The sequence below is a fragment of the Musa acuminata genome, chromosome BXJ2-4, assembly GCF_036884655.1.
Source record: "Musa acuminata AAA Group cultivar baxijiao chromosome BXJ2-4, Cavendish_Baxijiao_AAA, whole genome shotgun sequence".
NCBI classification, from domain to species: Eukaryota; Viridiplantae; Streptophyta; class Magnoliopsida; order Zingiberales; family Musaceae; genus Musa; species Musa acuminata.
In genome coordinates, this window is record NC_088341.1 from 43,954,868 (window position 1) to 43,977,838 (window position 22,971).

The following is a 22,971-nucleotide window of genomic DNA, read 5'->3' on the forward strand; positions in this document are numbered from 1 at the left end:
ACCGTAAAGAATCTACGGAACACCCAAACAAAAAGCCGCAACAAAAGACTCGGAAGCAATACGTGACATTAATGCAGCACTCTAAAGCCATTGATATCGCTATCCTCTCTCCAATAGGACGCCATACCGATGAAATCGAAAGCCAAACTGAGAAGCGGAAAATGGATTCCCGTACATGCAATCCATAGACGCACATGCTGCTGCTTATACTCGCTGGTGGCAGCAACAATAATAATACAAACTATTGCTGCTATTTATTCCCACGGCGGCGGCTGGCGCGGTGCGCCGGCCGTGTTCAGGCGTTGGGCGGCTTGTCGACGTCCTCTAGGGGACGAAACCACACGGTTTGGTCCAGGGCGGACGGGCCACTTACAGGGGCAGTCGCTGCCTTTCCGCCGCCGCTAACGGAGGCGCCGCTCTCGTCGGCGGGGCCGAAAACGCCGGTGGTGGGGTGGGGTCCCCAGTACTTGTCGGACTTGGCGTCGATCACATGGTCCGGCACGCGCGCCTCCTCCAGCTCCTCCACGTTCTTATCGTACGACGACGATACGTGCACTCTCCTCTCGCTGCACGAAATAAAAAAGCGGAAAGGACACGCGTCAAGTGGAACCATCGTGTTTGCTGCCTCACCGAACACACGGAAATATTTCGATTCTTTTATTTATTGTCGTGAAAGCCAACGAATAAAACTTGGGAGGCAGCGCCAAAAGGGTCACGTGCTACAGCAAACGGATATGCTATTGGCACCGAACCGCACGTGTACGGCGCGAATAAGGTGAATGCGGGGAGTACTTCTCCAGCCTGTCTAATAAGCCTGCCTTGCAAAGCTTCCGATCAACCCGCCTCGGTGCAGAGACAAGAATGTTTACTTCTGATCTCCGGAGATAGTAAATAGACTATATATTGGAACAAAACTGGGTGGAATAAAAATAAATATAAGGGAAAATATTTAATGATATATTTGGACGCCAAAATCTCATTCTCGACGGAACGCGAAGAAGGTAGCTTACCTCGAACGAAAAAAATCGAGAGCGGCAAATGAGCCCATTTCGGCGGACGAGCAACAGTAGATAAAAACCGGCATGAGAAAGAAGAGGTAGACAGGCGGACTACCTGTAAGAAAGCGATGGCAGGGAGGCGACGGCGGCGACGCGCTCCGCGGGATCTCGTGCGGCCCAGATCTGGTTGACGAATCGCTTCCCGAAGCCTGAAGCGAGCGCACGACCATTGGCTGCCATACAAAGAAGAGAGGAAGACAAGAAAAAGGAGAGAGAGGGCCGCCAGGGGAAAGAAATCTCGCTTCGGTGCTCCCACCTCTTCTCGCACATATAACATGCCACATGGAGGGCCCCCACCCAGTAACGACCTACCTCAGTTTCTTGCTATGGACGACATCACCTAACGTCTAGTAAACTACCACCAGCGGCAGCCACCTCGGCACCTACGTAATTGGGGGCCCAGTAGAAGTGAACAAGTTCACATGAGAAAATAGACATTACCGGACAAATTTGAAGCCCGCCAGCAAACTTTCAACGGTCTATGAATTTATCCATTTATCTGCGCACACATCCTTTCATGTTTGAAGAATTTGTGATTCATGCAATCGACTCAAATAAAGAATCCATGCGTGGTGCATAATATATGACAGGAGTATACTAGAACAAGAGAACCCGTATACATTTCTTTGTTTTATATTACCCAGAAAGACTTAACTTACAGCCACTTTTCTGTAAAACGGTTGAGGGGTTAGCAAGCAATATAGGAAGGTATGACTTCTTTGAGAGAAGCACTTAATATAAACTAATATGGCTTCTTAGAAAAGCAATCGGGTGATCCACTAATAGACAAACTCCTTATTCTTCTGAAAGTAATATTCTAAATCGAGTCCTTTTCCTTTCTGACCGTACATATGAAAAAAAAAAAAACAAAAACAAAAACAAAAAACATACCTGGCCACCGTTGGCTGCTGCTCATCAACCTAAGCCTGTTTTGCACGTTGCAGGCTTGATGCCTCGTCTAAAGACGGGTGAAGAACTTGGACTAACTTCCCTACTCTCTTGTAGCTCATATAACAGAAATGGGATTGCACCAGGCAGCGGCCTGCAACAAAGAATGAAACGGAGGCAAACAATTTGGGCACAGCTACTTTAACTAGATAATAAGTTGTACAGCTGAAATTTACATATTCGAAATGCCCATCTTGGCGTGGGTGATCTAGCCTATCCTTCTAAAAATTTGGATCACCTAACGGTTAGTGGTTCCATGATTTAATGATGATCATGTACAACGAACAAAAGAAGAGAAAAAAAAATTTCATGGGGGTTTGGGGGACGAACGACACATCCAAAATTGGGGCCGACAGAATCTTCTAATTTGGACTGTACATTGCAGTAGTAGCCTTCAAGACTCAGCCATTGAGCTTTTCCAAGAACTGGTTTAAATTGTATTCATTTTCATACTGTGATTGATCCCATAACTCCCCAAGTCCATTGAGAATGGCTTTCAACCCTCTCCCGGTGACCGCCGACTTTGGATCTTTGTCCGTGTTGCCAGCAGAGCTGTTTGAAGCCGAAGTTCCCTGTATCACAGTTTTCTTTTTTCAGACACATAATAACACGCATCTTTGCATCTTATAACCTAAAGGAAAGATAGATAACCAACAAATTTAACAACAAACAAAAGCAATTCCACAGAGAATCCAAGTGTGAATGGCGAGTGACGTTACCATTTGGATTGTTGGTGAAGAAGCAAAAAGATCAAGCAACTGGTCTGTGTTCATGGTTTTCAGACTCGCATTCTCTGCATTTATAACAGCATTAGCAACTGTAACTTTAAACTTCTGCAGGCTCATGACTTTCTCTTCTAAAGTGCCACGCATGATCAGTCGATGGACATTAACAACTTTACGCTGGCCCAACCTGTGTGCTCTGTCCATTGCCTACATATCAAAACAAATTAGCAACCGAGTGAAAGTAAATATGCTTATAATATGAACTGAGATATGAATGGTGACAAAATGTGTGCATGCAGAAAATTCAAGAAATATTCAGCTTCTCATGTAGAAAGATATAACAGAAATTGCATTCTTCGATGCACATCCATAACAAGTCACGGATTTCCTGAGGATCAATTAGATAAAATTTTAGCAGAAGTCAATGCAGTTCAGTACCAAACTTTGCCATTCTGTACAGTTACCAAGTAAAGCTTCTAATCTCATTGCTATTGTTCATCGAACTTCTTTTATTGCTCCTTTGCATGTGGCCCGAGGCAGCAGGGTGATGACAGGAGCCAGGAAGGCCAAAATAGAAGAAACAGAAGACAAAATGATGCCAAACATCATCAATCAAATGAAGGACAAGTTCTTTAAAAAAGAATCAAGGCCCCATGTTGGTTCTTTTGCCACTTAACTCCCCTCATTCATATCTTTCATCTTGTATTTTACACGTTTCGTACAGAAATTTGTCGGGTGCGCAATATAATGTAAAAGGGATCTACGCAGAGCCCAAAGGGAAACAAATATCTACTACGGGCATTTTTCCAGGAAGCATGTAATGTAAGTCATGAATTAATTTTAAATAGCAGTGTGTAAATTCAGAAATATCAACTTAACTCTTGAGCAGAATACATGTAATGTGCCTGAAGTTAATAGACAAGATAAATAAATACCCTTTTCAGCCCAAACACCTGAAAATCATGCAAATTTGTTTTGTTCTAACTTTGAACCATGAAGGTTTTTGGGTGACAATCATCTTACCATCAATGCTCAAGAACAGTAAAAAAATTCTGAACCTTCAACTACCGGGACACTGCCTGGTTTTTACTACATATATAGATGCCAGAATTAAAAGATTGCAAAAGAAAGGGCAGCTAAAAAATGACAAAGTAAATTCAAGAAGAATCTAACATGACAAACAACAGATAAAAAAAGTATTGTTATATGCTTGACAATGAAGGCATAACTTCATGCAGTTGAAGCATGATCCGCACAACCGTTATTTTTGTTCCTAACTCCAGAAACAAGATATCTACTAATGCAAGTGAACACTCTCATGCAAATCAACGAAAAACTGTTCAAAATAACAACAGGAGTAAAAGAACAGTAGTGAACACTCTCGGGAAGATTAATTTGTTATGATTAAATAATGTTTAATATGATGCACAGAGAAACAAAAGCAATATAACAACAAGAAAAACAGCAGGATTATTATAACAGTAGAAACATCCAGCAATCTACAGGCAAATGAATATAGTAAAGAAAACACATCCAACTCTATGCAGATATGCAAGTAAATAACCTGGAGATCCTTCATAGGGTTCCAGTCATGCTCCACAAAAACCAGTGTATCAGCTGATGTAAGATTCAATCCAAGTCCACCAACTGCAAATAACACAAATCAGTAACTTCCAAGCGAGTGGTAAGCAGAGCCATCTAGCCGCAAAAGACTGGTAAACGAGAGAAGCTAGCATATCATGAGCATACTTACCATGAGTGGTAAGCAGCAGAACATCAATTGTCGGATCGGAGTTGAATGCTTTTACAATTTCATATCGCTTTTCTGGTTCAACAGAGCCATCTAGCCGCAAGTATGTCACGCTGTTGCATAAAACAATCATGCATGCTTGTCAAGATTAGGAACACAATATCAAAGTTGAAGCACCAATCATATAAAACCATAAATAACAATTCAAAATATCACACTACTATATCATCAATGATAACCACGTCCCTGCATTATCTCGACTTGGATTATATATCTCAGATGGAAAAGTAACATGCCAAAAAGAGCACAAACTAAAATATAAATAATGCACAAGGGAAAAATGCAAAGGGATATATCAATGTTTAAGAGCAATAGTTAGGAATTTCTGCCCCACCTTAATGATTTGGCTTAATTTTTAATTAGACTGATTATGATAAAAAAAGCACCCAGTTCATGTGCAAATGGGCTTCGTTAGAAACCACATATAGAATTGGTGTTTTTCTCTAGATACTTGCTCCAATATCATCTCAAGAATTTTGCCATTATTTTATTAAAACCTGTACTTGGTTTGAATTTTGATAAAGATGTGTACTGTATAAGAAATAGATCTAGGATGAGTTCAAAGCCATTAACAGTTCAACCAGATTTTAACCCACGATTTGGTAGCAACAAATTACTACATGATAGGCAATGTAAATATTAAAAAAAGGATTATTTATGATTCTATATTTATTCAGAGGAATTATTACCTAACCATACATCAGTAAAAGAAATTAATTACTGTCAATGTCAGAGTAAATAAATACAACTTACTGTAACATGCAAATAGTTTCAATTAAAAAAAAGATCATATCTCGGTGATAGTGCATGCTAAGCATCAAATCTCTTGTTCTAGCCACCGACAAGAACAGGAAGATGATTGATCCTTTAATACAGATTGTTAGGTCACACTTTACTGTTCAAGCAGTCAAATAACAGGATTAGCAAATGTAAACTCTAAAATCATAGTACCACAGACAGCATCCCTTCCTACATGCTTATCCATCTTTTAGTCTGATGAGTCATTACGGAAATTATATCTAATCTTCTACCAGAAATACTTTTCCTGCAAACTAAGATAGCAATTCACCCCGATAGCATGTTTGTCTTTTAAGCACACAACTGAACATTTACATGACATAAACAGAAGCATTAAATTCAGATGCATCACAATTTAAAGTGCAGCCTTTCCTCTTCCAGGACTGCTTCTCAACCCAGGTTTATCAAGCACAAAAAGGAGGCATTTTGGTTCTACAGATTCCTCTCCATCGTCTATAACCATGTATAAACCCTGGATATTGGACCGACGACACGAGGAATGACGCACTAGATTTAGAACCATCCAAGATTTAGTACATTACAGAAGCAATAAATCAAGATGCATCAGAATAATTTAGAACAATTTAAGCACATTTGAGATATGCATATCTGTAGCTAAAATTATAGCATGACTCAAGGGCTTTGTTTTGACCAAGGTGACTGAGGTTTAAATCATAAAAATAAAATATATTCTTGCAGGGGCAAAGGTGTATAGCGTAAACCCTCCTGGTTCCTGTATTAATAAGAGCCTCATACACAGGCCATTCTTGTTTTACTTGCCGTAAAAAGTTATATGAAGTAAAAGGCCAAGAATTATATGAAAAATCTCAACATGTATGTCTGCCAACTAACCATGGCCACAATATCACTCAAGTATTGATTGAAATAGTATTGCAAATCCAAAATATCCACACTTAGGTAGCAAATCAATAAGATTTTTAAACCAAACTCACCTCTTCATGTGGGACCGAAAAAGATCCTTCTCAATGATATCCAGAAAAGACTGCAGGTAACATGATTTAGTAAATAAAGAACAAAAGCAAGATAAATTATCAGACAAAAATTTGAAGAAATCCCAAAGTTATTTGGAAAATAAAAATTACCTTGTGTTGAGCAAAAATTAGAACTCGATGCTGTCCAACTGTTAGGGCATCATCACAACTTGATGCATCTAATCCTATTCCACACTCTTCAAGTATCTCTTGAAGAGCAACCAATTTAGGTGAATGGTGAAGTTCATGGAGCTCACGACGAAAATCTGTACAGCCAGGAATAACCTCCGATAGAAGAGACACAAAAAAGTCGTGTGGTTTTTCACCAATAGCAAGCAATGGGTGACTACAAAGTTTTAGTAGATACTGCATTGCCTGCATGTAAGAATTAGGTATTCAACATTAAATAAAATAATAGCATTAAGGTTTAATCACCAAAAAATTCCAACTACAGTACCTGAAAGACATGAGAAGTTGCTTTTGAAGCTGTAGTTTCTGCAGACTCGTGTTCTTTGACCAAACATGATATTTCCTTTTTAGCATTTGAAAAAGAAAAATGTTCATACAGTTTTAGTTGAACAGGACTCAGATCACAGTATCTATCCTGAACAATTTTCTCTGGAAGATCATGTAAGACTTCATCTTTAGTTCGACGGAGGAGGAATGGCATAACCTATAATGCCAAAACATCACAAATGACATATATATGATTAATAGATGCCTCTATACCAGAATTATATTAGTAGCTAGGATTGACCTGCTTATGCAAAGCTTCCATGGCAAGAGCTCCTGCTTCAGCATCCTTAGCAGAACATTTTGGATCTTTTGCAGCCAACAATGGTTTCCCATAGGTCGTTTGGAACTGTATATGCCATCTCATGATTAGTGACAACTAAAGTAACTCTATTTAGCAAAAGTAACTAGTGAATGCTGTCAACATTGATTTTGTCATACAGAATGGGAAGAAGTTACAATATAGCAATATAGAAGTAGTAAGCAAATTATCAGTTTGTTAAATATGACAACCAAATCATCAGTCACAATTGTTTTCACTTATTGTTTGTATAAGTAACAAATTATCAGTAGTAAGCCTTTCATTTGACAGATTTCATTTCGTTCAACACACTTCCATTTGTGCAAGTAGAAAATTCCATCTGAATAACCAGGTCAAATTCCATCTGAATTTGGGTGGTTGCCCCTTACTTTCTCCTAGTAATTATAGATCATCTGATCATTAGTTTTGATGAAGACTGATAAAGCCAGGTCTAATTTTCGTAAACCATACCAAGTGGTTAGGATTGTGATGCAGTCAATTGATGAACCAATTTCAAGGTATGGTAGAGAATAAAGACTGACTTTTGCTAGATAAAGAACCTAAAAGCCACACTAGTGCCCATTATGGTTTCATTTTGAGAACAAATTTGAAGAGAAGGCAATGGTGATTTCAATGCTATCGAAGAGTGAAATTTAATGCAACAAATGAAACCATAAAGATAGAAGATCAGGTGGCAGGTAGCCAGTAAATACTAGCTAGTAGTCTTTAAGGAACAAAAATTATTCAGCTGGACTCAAAAAATGACAAGAAGACACAGCAAAACCTACAGGTTTTACGATGGACCAAGGCTCCAAGCCCTTGATCACCAGACTTAAAATCATTTTGTCCAGAGACTAAAATTTGTGATTTGGGTGAAAAAGGCAGATGGCATTGTCATTAAGGACCATAAAACTAATAACATAAACAACACATGAATCAAGCTGCTCTTGTTGTTTCATATCCGTTGGAACGTTCAATGCATCTCAAGTATATCATGCAATGAAACAATCATCATAAAAAGGTTTCAAATTAACGACAAAAACAACACATGGATCAAGCTGCTCTTATCGTCTCGTATCCGTCAAAGGTTCAGTGCATCTCTAGTATATCATGCAATGAAACAAAACATCATAAAAAGGTTTCAAATACCATTCAAAACAGAACCGGAGCATATAGATAACTGAAACTGGTATCAGACAGTAATCAAAACCCTACTATCAACTAGGACTTATCCTAATGTTTGGTTAGCCTCTTCCAGTTGAAGAGGTTCTTGTCGCCAAATCATTGTGGAGGTGGTTTAATTCCCCCAGTGAGGGATAAACCTGATCCATTATTTTTCGATAAAAAACAAGAAATTAAACAAGACAGGCATACCGTTGTTGCAAAGAATAATTTCCATGCCAAAATTAAAAACAAACCTGTCTCTCTGTCCCAAGAAACCCAGGCATTAAGAAGTCAAAGAGAGACCAAAGCTCTAAGACATTATTCTGCATAGTCCAGAAAAGAAATATACAGTCAATTATAAGTAAAAGTTCTGAGGTAAATATTTTCTAGCAAGTTCTTTAATGAAACAAAAACTCAAGCTGACATCAACGAGCTTACCTGGATAGGAGTACCACTCAAGATAAGACGGTGCTCAGCTTTCAACTGTTTCACAGCATTTGTTATTTTAGATTTTGAATTCTTAATTATATGTCCCTCATCCAAAATACAATAATTCCATGCAAGTTTTCCAAGGATATCAATATCTTTACGAACAATATCATATGATGTTATGATCACATTGCACCTATCAAACTGACCACGAAGCAACATCCTTGCTTGAGTAGAACCAACATATTGAAGAGTAATCATAATAGAATTGTCAATATATTTTTCTATCTCATACGCCCAGTGTCCAACTAACGTGGACGGGCAGATAATCAGAGATTGAAGGTCCTTGCAATCAATGGAAGCACGTCGTTCCACAATATCAGAAGCTACTATTGCTGATGCCTGAAGTGTTTTACCTAGCCCCATGTCATCACAAAGAATTCCATGCAGCTTGAACCGTTTTAAGAAAGCTAACCAGTTGATCCCTTCTTGTTGGTACCTGCACTTAACCAGTCACAAATGATAGCTAATGGCAAGACAAATAGCAAAACTAAAATAATGTGACTTCAAAATCAAAACAAGAAATGAATAGAATATGGATATTACATTTTCAACAGATCACCATTTTGATTTTTTACCATCCAAAAAGATTTTTCCAAATCTTTAAGGGCAAGATGGGCAAAACCATCCTCCTTCAAATAGCAAAACTAAAATAATGTGACTTCAAAATCAAAACAATAAATGAATAGGATATGGATATTGCATTTTCAACAGATCACCATTTTCATTTTTTATCATCCAAAATGATTTTTCCAAATATTTAAGTAGAGGGCCTGATGGGCAAAACCATCCTCCTTCCTCCAAGAAGTAAAATATCATGTAAGTTACCAGCATGCAGGAGTCTCTACTTTATAGGCTTCCGAAGTATATTCAGTCAAGCCATAATGCAATCCTCCCTATTCAGCAAATTATAATATATGCAACTTACAAAACTAACAATAACTCAAAATTCCATAGTTTTAGATAATAATTGATTGAAAGGCCTTAAAAATAAAATATTCTAAGCCACGCCTTCTTTCTTACCCATCTTCCATCTAATTATGTAGCTTGACTTATAAATAAAAACGAACCTAAAGTGAAATGGAAGCATGAGATGGTAGACATAGGACCTACAGGAGCTCAGTTCAGGTAAGACAGTTGATGAAATAAGTGCTTCAGTGTCACATCATTAATTATAATGGATTATTATTATATATAATAGATTTTCTTTGTATTTATATGATATCTTGCTTGGCTTTCTCCTTCTATTAAGCTCATCATTACATGAAAAATCCAAACATGCAACAATGTCAAGGCCCAAGGTTTCTGAAATGGAGCATTGCATTGAGCTAGAACTACAATGCAAACACAAGAAAACAGTTAACAGCAGCTTGATGCTTCAATTAGATAAATTTGTGACTAGGACTTCACTGATGAGAAACGAGAAGATAACTGGTCAAAAAAAATACGAGAAGATGTATAAATAGATAGAAGACATATTCCCAACATATAGTCATGTATCAACCACATCAGGATCCATAAGATAGGCTCCCTAGTGTACATGACTCCCACCTAGAGAGGGCCAATGTACCCAACCTTCCCCTACAAGAAGACAGCCAGATCCATAACTCGAACACTGGTGCTCAGGTTGCAAAAGAACAAACTAACTAAAGAACAAATTGAAATGAACATACTACCCATCAAAGGTTGAAATAATGTTAGTATGAAAAGAGAGCTTTTTTGAGTTAAGAAACCTCACGAACCTGGGCAATTAAATGCCATAACAAAGTACAAACTACCTCATCAGTTAAAAGTAACCACTTTATAAAGTGGAAATGAGCAGATAGATATAATTATCCATTGTAAATTATGTTATAACCATCCAAAAAATTCCACAATACATGATAACAGCATTAACTGAATAAGAAAAGATAGTTCTAAAGAATGCATCGGTAAAGCACTTATAAGATGGATTCTTGATCATAACAATTTGATGAGTGTTCTAGTCACATCTCACAAATTTAAAAGAACTATTTAAGTACCCATGTTGCTTGAGTTATTACACAACTCAAATATTCTATTGATGTTTATGAACAAATAAATTGGTCCTTAAGAACTTCAACAACATAGCATGGTCAATTGAACAACTAGAGTAACATATTACTGATGTTTAAGAACCAACAATTTAGTTTAAAGCATTTCAAATGGGGGACCCCATGGTGACTTATGAATATCATGATACATTTAAAATAATAAATTTCTAGACAATAGCTACAGTAAAAAAATACTACCATTTAAAAGAATACACAGAGTATAGCTTATGAAAAGGTGAATTTTTTTATTCTCATGAAGCAACTATCTTGGCATACTATGTGACATTTTATTTCACTCGTGACTGTTGTTAGTTAAATTGTAGGAGCACCCTGTTTAAATATAATCTATTTCAGTTTGTGGTTCAGTTCACCTCCACCCTTTTGACACAAACAATTTAAAATTATTTATTGTTTCTCTCATTTTCCCTTCTAATTTCCTAATTTCTTGCTTTCAAGGTTGCATATAAACATTTATCATGAAATTGGAAACTCTCAAGTGAAATGACTACTTGCATTTACTCTAATGACTGATGTTGGTTCTTTGAAGCATATAACAAAGCGTTTGCATGTCTTGCATGCACACTCTCTAACTGCTGTGATAGAGTTGAACCACAAGTAAAGAAGCATGGGGTACCAATCCTACACAAACCATGAACAGACAAATGTATAGATATATGGCACATGCATGCATATGCTCCTTGAGTTGGAATACCATACTAATCTGCAGATGTAGAGTGCATCTAATAAATATTTATTTTAGGTTTTCTGGCCCATTCTAAGCACCAAATATGCGACAAGCAAGGTACAGCAAACACTAGCCTCAAACTCCAAACTATATATCCATATCATGTGGGTTTTAAGTCACTGGACTAGAATCTTGTATGATTTGAAATAACTGGTAATATATGGATGATGCAATATTAGCTAGTTTATTTAACAGTAACATGTATGATCTGAAACAACTTGCAATATGTATGGCTGATGCAACATTAGCTAGTTTTTTACAAGTAACATGTATAAGGCTCTATAGAGAACAAACAGAAGTAAAGATACAGACCTCCTTATTGATACACTGAGATCAATTGGGAGTTTGTAATCATCAATATGAGAATTGTCAAGAAGCTGTTCTAAAAACTGTGCATCTTCTGCATTCCTTGATAAACTCTCACTTAGTCCAACTGGCGAAGGGAGTCCTCTAGCTAATGGAAGTAGAGGTACAAGGGCAGCAAAGCTATGTGTTACAGTCTGTCTGACAGCATGATCGCAATCACCCATACACCGCAAAAGAGGAACCACAAGCAAAGGAGCATAAGGTACCAACGCCACACCCAAACCCTGAACAAGCAAATGCACAAGCATTCCAGCTCCCTGTCTTGCATGGACAGATGTTGAATCTGACAGCATGGGAATGACATTCTCAATGACAGCTCCCATCACACTACTTTCCATTGACTTTGCCATGGAGGTGATACATCGTGAAGCAGCTAATCTTACAGCAACATGATGGTGGCAGACACACCAAAGAATGCTCGGAAGTAGAGTGAGCAACTGTCTTAATAAGTCGTTCAACACAGGTGCAATAGAGCGGATCAACTACATAAAAGAAGCAAATGTAAACAGACTATACATGGAGAACATGTCTAACTGTACATCGTTTAATAGATGTGAGATTAATAATATACAAAGTCTTAGATTTTTTCCTTATTTAAGAGTACATCTATGGCAACCCAGGAGCAGCGGCACCTGCTCTTCGTCACCCATTGGGCAACTATGATAGCATCTAATGTCAGTAGTTGCAAAATAAAAAAAGTTGCACTACTCATAAGAGTTTTAAGAAAAGGGTCGTTCAGAAAAACAACAGAAGGAAACAGAAAATTGCACACACACAACATTAACATAAACAATTACGTTGCAGCCATCTAATAGTCAGAATCACTCTGGTGCCCACACCAAACATTCAATTACCATATACGAAATAGCATTTGCAATCATAAAAGGTCTAGCCAACGAATTTACAAGGAACTATGTGGTCAAATTTCTCAAGGTTCATCATATCGTGGCATACAGCCATGTACAGACGATAAATATCGATCCGACAAGGGACCGGCATGGGTGGCATATACCGATTTGTTGGTATGCTCCATCATACCATGTGTCGATACATCGGTATAGTTCGGTATGTATCCTACCGACGGTCGATCGATACACTGGTATGGACCGATAAAGTGAACCATGAAATTACTAATTTTAAAGGTAGAAATAAAGGTAGCTCTAATAAAAAACTCTAATAAGAGCACAAAAATTGCTGATGTTTCATCACTAGTTAGAACTTTGATGGTGCATATTAGTATTTCATACGTTGAAGTCATACAAATACCAAATTAAAATTAAATTCACTAGTAAAAGTTATGCAAATACAACATCAGAATTGATCAAATCAGACCCAGATCTAAAAGAATTATTTATGGATATTCTAACAAAAATTATTTTTTTCCTGCAATGATGATGTGTGTACATAGAGCAGACTGTCTTTCAAGATTACAATTTTTTAAAAAATATGGATCATTTAGAAATGTAATAATATACATCAAGGACTCGCCGTAACACTGTTCTCAGAATATACTAACAAACACTGCTATTTTCCAAACAAATGAAAAGAAAAATATCTCAATGTCATAAGAAACTGACTATAAACAATCACGGCAATATAGCAAAAGAAGATGGCAAAATAGTTGTTCCAAGTGCAACAGACTAGCCAGTACTAAACAGAATAGACCAATAGCTGATATAAGCCTCACAGATGCAAGCCTTCATAAAACCAGAGTGTGCATATAAATACAATTAACCAAAAGCAAGAGCAACAAAAAAAGGAAGGTGACAACATTTTTCCAAAAAAAAGGGCTCAATTACAAGAAATAGTACAAAATTATATATAATTTATTATTCCACAAATATTTTCATTTTAAAAAAATATGTTCTTGACAAAAGATCTACTCCATGCAATATATTATAATCAAGTTCTGTGACTTGTAATACCCTATATGTAAAACTTGGTATTCTACAAATTGAGTTCTCTGACATGTAGTATACTAAAATTAACATTTGCAATAAATAATGCTTGAGAATACAAGAAAAAACATAAATGTCTGATTCAAAAGAGAATACAAGAAAAAACCTGAATATTGTTTATCAGTGTCTGTGGATCATTATCCTTAGAAATGTTTGCCATCCGCTGGTCATCTGTCGAAATTAGACCTCCTCCTGGAGATGCAGGTTTCAGAACCTCAGTAATGCAATCCCAGATCTTAGGAAGCTTCTCAAACAGTGAAGCTCCAAATTTTTCACATAAATGCTTCAGTGCCATTTCCGATCCACGCCTGCTCAAAAAGCCTTCAACAATTGACTTGTCTTCTCCAGACGATAGCATATGAAGTTTAGACTTTTCAACATTAGCTGCCTTTCCAAAGGAAAACAAATTTTGATCATCAATAACATCCAGAGAGTTCATGGTAGCAGCTTGGGGTGTCTCAGATGTATCTGCACATGTCAAGCTGCAAAGGTTCTTAATTAATTTGTCATTTGGACTAGGCTTTCTCCCAATACAATGAAAAATCAACTCGGCAAGTGCTTCTGCAGCTTTTTGTTGTAAGATTTCCTCCTACATAAATTTCATATTAGTATAGAATATATAACTTGTTGGTCATAATATTTGAGTACCAACCTGCTCTCTTTTGACAGCAGCCATTAAAGGCAAAATAATTGGGTTAAGCTTGGAAGGTAATTCTGACATCCAGACCACTGCAGCAGCAACTAAAGCCGTTACTGTAACATGCAAGTTGTTCTGCAAACAGGTTCTTAGTAAGTAACAGCATGGGATATGAAGACGTAAACGACAGTGCACCTTTTGAACTAAAATTCAGATTGCAACAAATTTAAAATAGTTAGCTTATATGATGAAATTTTTTTTAACTTATGGCAGGTCAAAGTAGAGCAGAAAATGACGAATAAAAGAAACTGTTCCATGCACCTGAACACATTTTAAGTATGCTGATGTTGACAGGAGCTGTTGTTTTGATGACTCTATGTCATCCACAATATGCTTTTCCACATTTTCAACAACAGTTGATTCGATGGGTAGTGAAAGATTTGAAGCAAAGTTAATCGCTTCATCAACAGTTAGTGATTTTAGATTGAACTTGATGCTTGATATATAGTCCTTAAATATACCAATAGATTCAACTAAATGGAACAAGTGACTGGCTTCATTACGCATCTTAGTATACGTCCTTGAAAGTTCAGCATAAGGTTCACGTGAGCCTTTAGTCGGAAATGAAGGATCAGAGCACGATAATAGATCTAGCAGCCACTGTTTCACATTGTCCAAAAGCCCAACAAATACTCCTTCGGTTGTATTCCTGCTTTTAAGCTCTTTAAACCAAGCAACAAAAACCATTGAAGCCACCTGAGACATATGCATTCTTTTCAGTAAAGCAAACATCGGGGTTAACATAGCTAAAATGGAAAGGGCAACTACAGAGATCTCCAAAAGAAACAAAGATGAGGAAAATTGATGAACCTTTACCTGTCTTTGGACTCCCGAAGAAGAGATAAGATCATTCCACAGTGAATCAATAACAACTTGCAGAGAGGCTTCAGGCATCTTAGATGCAAAAATACCCAAGGATGTTGCTGTAATAACTCTTGTATGAATCACAGATTTTTCACTGTCTGCACCTATAATTATCTTAGGGACACTTATGGAAACATCAAAACTTTTGTCCTGCGTAATATTTTCTTTAACAGATCCTTCAAGCATAATAGCTTTCATTTTAGCAGCTCTAAACTGGCTTTTGCGAGGAAGAGCAACTGGCCAAAACAATTTTGAGGCATCCAAAGCAGAGCCATATGGAGTGGTTGCAACCTGGATCCAGGATAAATAGTACAACTTTCCAGCCACCTCAAGATCCTGCTCTGGGCACTGAAATAAAACTTGTGTCAAATTACAGGTTCACCAGTTCACTGACAACCAAACCAATATACAACACATTGCTATTTACAAAATAACCTGAAGCAAAAGCCGCCACACTCTTTCTGATGAGCAAAGAATATCATCATTTGACTCCAACAGCATATTCTGGAAAACTATCCGCAATGCATCACCTAACACTGAAGTGGGCCAAAACCTAGTTGCCATAGACTCAGAACTTCTCGTAAAACCAACTTCAAGTAGCCGTTCCTGCATAAGATTCAGACACTTGAACGAGTTGAAATAGAAACCAGTTACTGCAAAAAAAAAAAAGGGCAAAACAAATAGGCAATAATGGAGATCAGCATGCTTATATACCGGCACAAAAGTGACAGGAAGAAAGAGCATCAACGAATCAACCAAAGTATGCCAGTTTTAAAAAATTGAAAAGCAACTGGGATCTACAATTGAAATATGTACCAATGTGCGGATGGCAGAATGACGAACTGAAGTAATACTGTGTCTCATAAATGGCCATAACCTGGGTGTTAGAGTGGACAACATATACGGATTTTCCCTACTCTTGGTACTATCTCCCTGCTCCTCAAGAGATACTTCATTAAGATCAATTTCCTGCTTCCCAACCATATTCAGCTTATCCACCATCTTCGGAACCATTGCTGGCTGAGAATATATCTCTGCCAACAAATTCATCACACTACAACAGGAGCAATTATAAGAAAATTGATCCAAGATAAACATTTGAAACAGTTAAGTGAACAAAAGACAACTCTTTTACTTAACCTGAAACAAAAACAACGAAATTCCAAAATGTCAAGCAGCTAAATAAAGTTTGTGCTTCACTGAATGAAATAGCAAAAGGTGGTCAAGTATATAGACACCGAAGTAACATGGCTCACCAATGGCAATAATTCTTGCAAATTGTTACACGACATACTTTCAAAGTAAATATTTTGCCATCAAATGTAAATGCAGAGAGCTGCGGAGTGACATGCATTTTTAAGATATAGCACAATCATTTTCCATGAGGCAGTATTGCTGATAAAGAGAACATAATGCGAGTGCAATACCTACTGGTAGAAGGGCTGAGGTCATCCAAGTCAAGCAAAATATCCCAAAGCAACATAACAATCGAATGCAAAATTTGGTCATCAAGGGATGTGATAGCAGCAGCAGTTGGTATTAAGGCTTCAGCAGCAACAGCTCTAACATCATCATCTGGATCCTCTAGCCCAGCTTTGCAGGCAGGCAGAACATAATCTAGCAAATCCACAATCATTTCCTAAAACCAGAAAATAATAGTTGTAACTTGTAAGATAAAACAATATCAGCCTTATGTTTCAGAAACAAACATTAAAACTCATGGGAGGCTAAACATTTAGTAGAAATCAAACATGGTAAATCTTTTGTCATGAAACTTCTCATTCAGTCAGTATAGCTAAAGAAGCGAAATAGCAAACTAGAACACAAATCTTAGATACCCAAAAAAGAATTTCAATCATAAAATATATTGATAGCTTAAATAAATTCATGAACTAAGTCCAGCGTCATCCCTATAAAGAGATGAGCTTTTTAATAGACAAATTCGTTTTTATTTTTAATTAACAAAATGTTCATATAAATGCTCCTATCTTACTGCCAGAGACATGAAGCAAAGATGACCTTAAATCGTCTTAAAACAAACTTTAAAATTTGATATTAATGATACTCCACAGCCATCTCTTCAACTTTGTATATTCAGTAGTTTCTAACGGATTTCTCCATATCTCTAATTTGGTGTATATTCCAGTCAAAACAATATCACAAAACCTATATCATGAGACTTCATTTCGAATATATCTAGTAAGTACATCAGTTACAAGTGGAAGGAGCAAGGAGTAATCCTAGAGTAATTGGAAGCTTGCCTGAACCTTACTGCCCCTACACTAGAACTGCTGCAGCATCATGCATATCTTTGTTACATTTATAGTTCTAACAAAAAGTACCAGAACATTTTTTCTCTTTGGTTAATCAAGAAATGTATTGGTTATTAAGAGCCTGTGCAACTCTAAATACATCCCTTGTTATAACAAAAAGTACCAGAGCACGTTATTAGGAACTGTGTTATCATTTCATGTTTGATTTATATCTTCACTAAAGAACTAAAAGAATATAATCACTTCTTAAAATGAATATACTAGTAGAATAGTGAAGTTCCATACTCAGGACCATACCGGACGAACAGCTACTAAGTATTTTATCCCAAGAAGGCTTCCATGACGAACTTCCCATTCTTGCCTGCACTGAAAAGAAAGAAGATTCATAATAAGAGGGGATAATCATTTCCTACAGGTTAAATTTCAGTCATATGTCAGAAGGCATGTCATGACATGATGCAGACCTGCATTTGGAGTAAGATTTTGAGTGTGTCGAGAACAAGCAAAGGTTGCATGTACTTGAGCACAGCACCAAGGGCTTGAGCGCAAGTTTCACGAACAGGAGCTACAACTTGGTCAGAAACATAATCACCAAAGCTACAAACAAAAATTAAGATAAGAAAATAATTAAGCAAACCAAGAAATTTTCAATGTGCATCTTTTGTGAAAAAAAAATAATCATGGACTTGGAGCACATGACTCCCCAAGTTTCTCATCACTTACCGATCTAAAGAAAGCACACACAGAAATCGAATAGCATAGTCTTGCAGAAGTTCCCAGTTCTTAGTCCATGAATGTCTAGCAAGTTTTATCAACTTCACTACTTTGGAACTTTCAGGAAGATTTGCTAGAAAACCCATTGTTGACACAGAGTTACAGTTCTCAAAGACAAATTTGGGTGGTGCATCATCCTCCCTTTTCAACTCGGAGCTGAAGCCATCAGTACATGGATCTAATTTCACCTTAACATGACTAATGTCAACCTTATTGTTTACAGCTGTAGAATTTGTCTCCGAAGGACAACCATCCACACTCGTGTAAGTGCCATCTTCCATTTGCTTGTCTGAGCATCCAATTCCATCATGTGAATGACACAATTCATTCTCAACCTTTGGTTTCTTTAATTCTGGTTCAGATTCACTCAGACTGTATTGCATATTTAGATCGATATCCCTAACCCTTTTTGTTGAATCTATGGGGATCTTTTCATCAGAAGCAACTACAAAGGGATCTTCCAAGCTCAGATCAGGGAAGTAGACACCAGCACAGGATCCATGATGGGTTAAAATTTCTCTCAGAGCCATCATTGCCCCATGGCGAACTTCCCAAACTGTTAGTCAACACAAGTCAGACAATGTTGCATATTAAATTAGAGTAAAACGTTTGAAAAATGAAATTTAACTATGAAGAGGAGGGACAATTACTAGGATCGAATATATCATGAACAAGCTGCTCCACATAGTGATGAAATGGCCACCTCCCATTCTGATCATTTTCACTGCTATCTTCATCTAGAATAGTATCTGCCAAGTCCTGCAGATTAGAAAATGATTTGACACTATCAGAATTCAGAACTTCAGAAGTTATAGAAGATGTGTACTTGTGTAAAATTGTTCTTACTAGAATGAATACTATTCTGTATAAGCAAAATGAACGCAACGGGGTTTATCTTACAATTTCACCAAATCAATTAGTATCAAGTAGGCAAATGTCAAAAGGTAGAAATGAGAGAGACAGAAGCTTAGCAGCTATAGACAGCAGGGTTTTTAATTTCGTACCATACTGCCTGGTATGGGCGGTACGTACTAGTCCACCAACCTATCGGCACGTAGACCGCCTGCTACCAGTACGATTCTTCTTCCTAGGTCTCGGAGTCGGGATACAGACCCCAACATTTCGATCCTAAGAGAGGAGCAGGAGAGTGAGGGGGAGGGATGGGGTTGTGCGTCTTGAGGCCGGACAAGTGCGTGGGAGGGCGGTGGAGCTTGACGAGAGGGACGCGACGACGACAGAGGAGGGCGACCACAAGTGGTGAGCGTCAACACGAAAGGTGATGAAGAGGATCAACGGGGCCCAGGGGTCGAGGTCAATCCCACATCTTACAGCAACCCCACGTTCCAAGGTGATGGCTCGTTATCAACGCGTGGAGACCATCGGGCCACGCATGGTGAGATCCATTGCTTGGGGGTCTCAGGTCCTGACTAATCCTGTCAAGCCAACTAACTCGCATCCGACGGCCATTGTGGTTGAACCAACCTATTCTCACCGAAAGTGGTCTTTGATTACCACCTATGCCCTGACTCACTCGCTATAAATACCACGCTGGAGTTGAGCTGTGTTTTCCAAACTTGAGAGTCGGAAAGCCCTCTTCTCTAGAACTAATATCTTGATAAGATCGAGATGTTAGCGAGAAGAAGCTTACCTTTAGATCGATTATAGTTTATACTGCTGCAATCGCACGCAATTTGACAGAATATTGCAAACTCAGAGTCTGCATTTGAAATACACAGCCTATCGGTATGCCTTGGTGTACCGCTCGGTATGTCGGTACAATGCGAAATTAAAAACCTTGATAAACAACATTTCAGACAATAGAACTGAATGCTTTGAACCATATCTATCAAACCAACATCAGATCTAAAATCCATTTTCTTCTTTGCTTAATCACCCCATCTATAAAGCTCAAATTAGATCAAGATTGGTATCTCTCATACCAACATCTGGTGATGGTGGCCAATCTTGATCTAATTCAAGGCATCAGAGATGGGGTGATGAAGCAACGAAGAAAATGGATTTTAGAGTCTTCCAAATATTTAAGTGACAAATGGTACAAGATCTAAATCATGTGCACAATCAAGCTATATTATTAGTTCCTCGTTCACTTCATTGTATACACCATTGAGCTTTGAATAAACTGATATGTTTAGTTCATTAAGAAGTACGAGTATTCAAATATCTTTTTGTTGATTCCAGTAAAGTCTTCTTCTTTTGTTACTTATTTTTTCCTTTTTTGTGTATGTGGATGATTGTTTGGGGTGAGGTTGGGGGGTAGGAAGGTAGACTATGTTACGTTTCTATACAAGAGTTGATCTATATAAAGACTTCAAGGGAACTTTCAAGAAAATAAAGAAAATAGTCCAACTCCAATCATACACAGTAGGCATCAATTAGCAACAACTGATAATCCGACAAGCAAAACATGTTAAAATGTCTACTACCTGAGAAACAATTTTACAGAGACAAAAGTGTGCGATCATTTTTCACTCTTTTTAGTGTCGGTAGCGAGGGTGTGATGTGAGCATTTTCCCAAATAGTCACATTCATAACTGTTCACCAAACTATTCCTAGTATTCCTGCTATGAATTCTTTCAAGCTTTTTCAAATACATCTAAACAATTCATATGTAAATTGGCTTGTCTTCCACTAGCTATTTTTTAGGACAATTTGAGCACCTATAATTACCCATGCCAACAAAAATCAACAGCTTGGCATCACCACCACAATCACTCATTCTCAAGTAAACCAAACTTCGAGATAGTCTATAACAAAAGTCATAATCACATAGCCAATATAGTATTGGGTATGGTGAGAGGGATTCATCTAGGGAAGAGCAACCATGAAATTGTGTACGAATCCAATCCAACATACCCATAAGGCTTTGAGAACAAGTTATAAGCATTCTACTTCTTTACAGGCATCGTGAAATTGAAATTTCAATGACAATTTCATAATATAAAAAGATGCATGAGTAGATGTAGAACATTTAGGTCCAATTTAAAAAATAAAAAAATTGTCTAAAAAAAGATTAAAAAATAGAAATAACATTACATATAGGAAAGAAAAATCGTCATCATTTGGAATACCTTATTGGAAAATGAAGTATCAGACCATGTCCCTTTGGAGTTTAGTGAATTTTGAGGATGCTTTGTGCCAAGCTCATCATCCTCAGATGAACACTTTATCTGATCTTTTGCATAGACTTTTGCCTTCCTCTTTAAAAGATTCAACTCTCTAGCACTTAACCTTTTCGGTCGATGGCTAGGAACCATGGTAGCAACTAGTTGTTGGATGTTTTGTCCAGATCGAGAAACCCAATATCCATTGTTTGATCCAATTCCACTCGAAGAACCTTTATGTGCCAAAAGGTCTTCATCCTTAATCACATCACTAACATCCATAAATTGCTCACAAAAATCTAGTCCTGCAATCAAATAAAAGTCAAAGAGAAGACATTAAGAACACACAGTGTATACAATACATAAAAGATGTATTGATTAAAAAAAGAGATGCAAGACAATGGAGGCCAAGCATATAAAAAATTTACCAGACTGAATAACAAAAACCAGTAACACCATTTAAATTTTATCCATGTGTTTCATTCTAGCAAACATCATAAAGAGCAATGTACAACAGACAGATAATTCAGATATGCTACTAATAACGAGGCCACTGGAGCAATGTAAAACACATGCTAAAGTCACCACCTAAAACCAATTGGAATTAAAGCGACACTCTTTTTTTTCTTCTAAAAACTAACCTCAAAAGCAAAATAATGCATATGTATGATACCACCCATCTTTAACTTTAAATACATTAAAATCTGTCAAACTTTTAGAGCACACAGGTGAGCGGGACAAGTTCATGAATCCTCATCAATCCTCAAAAGTCTCAGTTCTTTAAGAATTGACAATTCAATGACATGGAAACAACATAGAAAGAGGAAAGAAATCAACAAAAGCATAAGACTAGGGTGGCAAGATACAACCAACCCAAAACAGGTACAACAAAACCGACCCAAGCACAAAAATATGACCAGAAAACCAGGCCAAGAATTTGTTCCTAAAGAAAAGAGGACATAGTAAGCAGATGGTTTAAATGCCATAGAAAATGAATCATGAATACTGGATATTTCATCCAATGAACTTTTTTTAAGCCTCTCACAAAAATATGACCAGAAAACCAGGCCAAGAATTTGTTCCTAAAGAAAAGAGGACATAGTAAGCAGATGGTTTAAATGCCATAGAAAATGAATCATGAATACTGGATATTTCATCCAATGAACTTTTTTTAAGCCTCTCACAAAAATATGACCAGAAAACCAGGCCAAGAATTTGTTCCTAAAGAAAAGAGGTCAGAGTAAGCAGATGATTTAAATGCCATAGAAAATAAATCATGAATACTGGATATTTCATATGAAC

General features: G+C 37.3%; 2 protein-coding genes across 3 annotated transcripts in view; both read right to left on the minus strand.

Moving 5' to 3' along the window:
* Positions 1–38: 38 nt before the first annotated feature.
* The window catches only part of LOC135611128 (TATA-binding protein-associated factor BTAF1-like), a 30,798-nt gene continuing 7,865 nt past the window's right edge, over positions 39–22,971 (minus strand). Inside the window, exons 7-30 of one of the 2 annotated variants that reach the window (XM_065106462.1) lie at positions 21,637–21,974; positions 19,198–19,306; positions 18,497–19,103; positions 18,238–18,370; positions 18,071–18,139; positions 16,928–17,139; positions 16,317–16,554; positions 15,936–16,106; positions 15,453–15,848; positions 14,898–15,332; positions 14,592–14,711; positions 14,046–14,528; positions 11,928–12,463; positions 8,748–9,237; positions 8,564–8,632; positions 7,089–7,193; positions 6,789–7,004; positions 6,443–6,706; positions 6,293–6,342; positions 4,485–4,594; positions 4,296–4,378; positions 2,726–2,938; positions 1,114–2,593; positions 39–566 (exon numbers count right to left, since the gene is read on the minus strand). In XM_065106462.1, the coding sequence (XP_064962534.1) occupies positions 2,408–2,593; positions 2,726–2,938; positions 4,296–4,378; positions 4,485–4,594; positions 6,293–6,342; positions 6,443–6,706; positions 6,789–7,004; positions 7,089–7,193; positions 8,564–8,632; positions 8,748–9,237; positions 11,928–12,463; positions 14,046–14,528; positions 14,592–14,711; positions 14,898–15,332; positions 15,453–15,848; positions 15,936–16,106; positions 16,317–16,554; positions 16,928–17,139; positions 18,071–18,139; positions 18,238–18,370; positions 18,497–19,103; positions 19,198–19,306; positions 21,637–21,974 (5,633 nt within the window). In that variant the 3' untranslated portion in view covers positions 39–566; positions 1,114–2,407. The remainder of the gene's footprint in view (positions 567–1,113; positions 2,594–2,725; positions 2,939–4,295; positions 4,379–4,484; positions 4,595–6,292; positions 6,343–6,442; positions 6,707–6,788; positions 7,005–7,088; positions 7,194–8,563; positions 8,633–8,747; positions 9,238–11,927; positions 12,464–14,045; positions 14,529–14,591; positions 14,712–14,897; positions 15,333–15,452; positions 15,849–15,935; positions 16,107–16,316; positions 16,555–16,927; positions 17,140–18,070; positions 18,140–18,237; positions 18,371–18,496; positions 19,104–19,197; positions 19,307–21,636; positions 21,975–22,971) is intronic. The other variant, XM_065106463.1, reaches the window with a different exon arrangement.
* LOC135608822 (late embryogenesis abundant protein At5g17165-like) lies at positions 296–1,238 on the minus strand. The gene is made up of 2 exons (XM_065101869.1): positions 1,114–1,238; positions 296–566 (listed from the first exon to the last, which is right to left on the minus strand). Exons 1-2 carry the CDS (start codon positions 1,236–1,238, stop codon positions 296–298), a joined length of 396 nt encoding a protein of 131 aa, XP_064957941.1.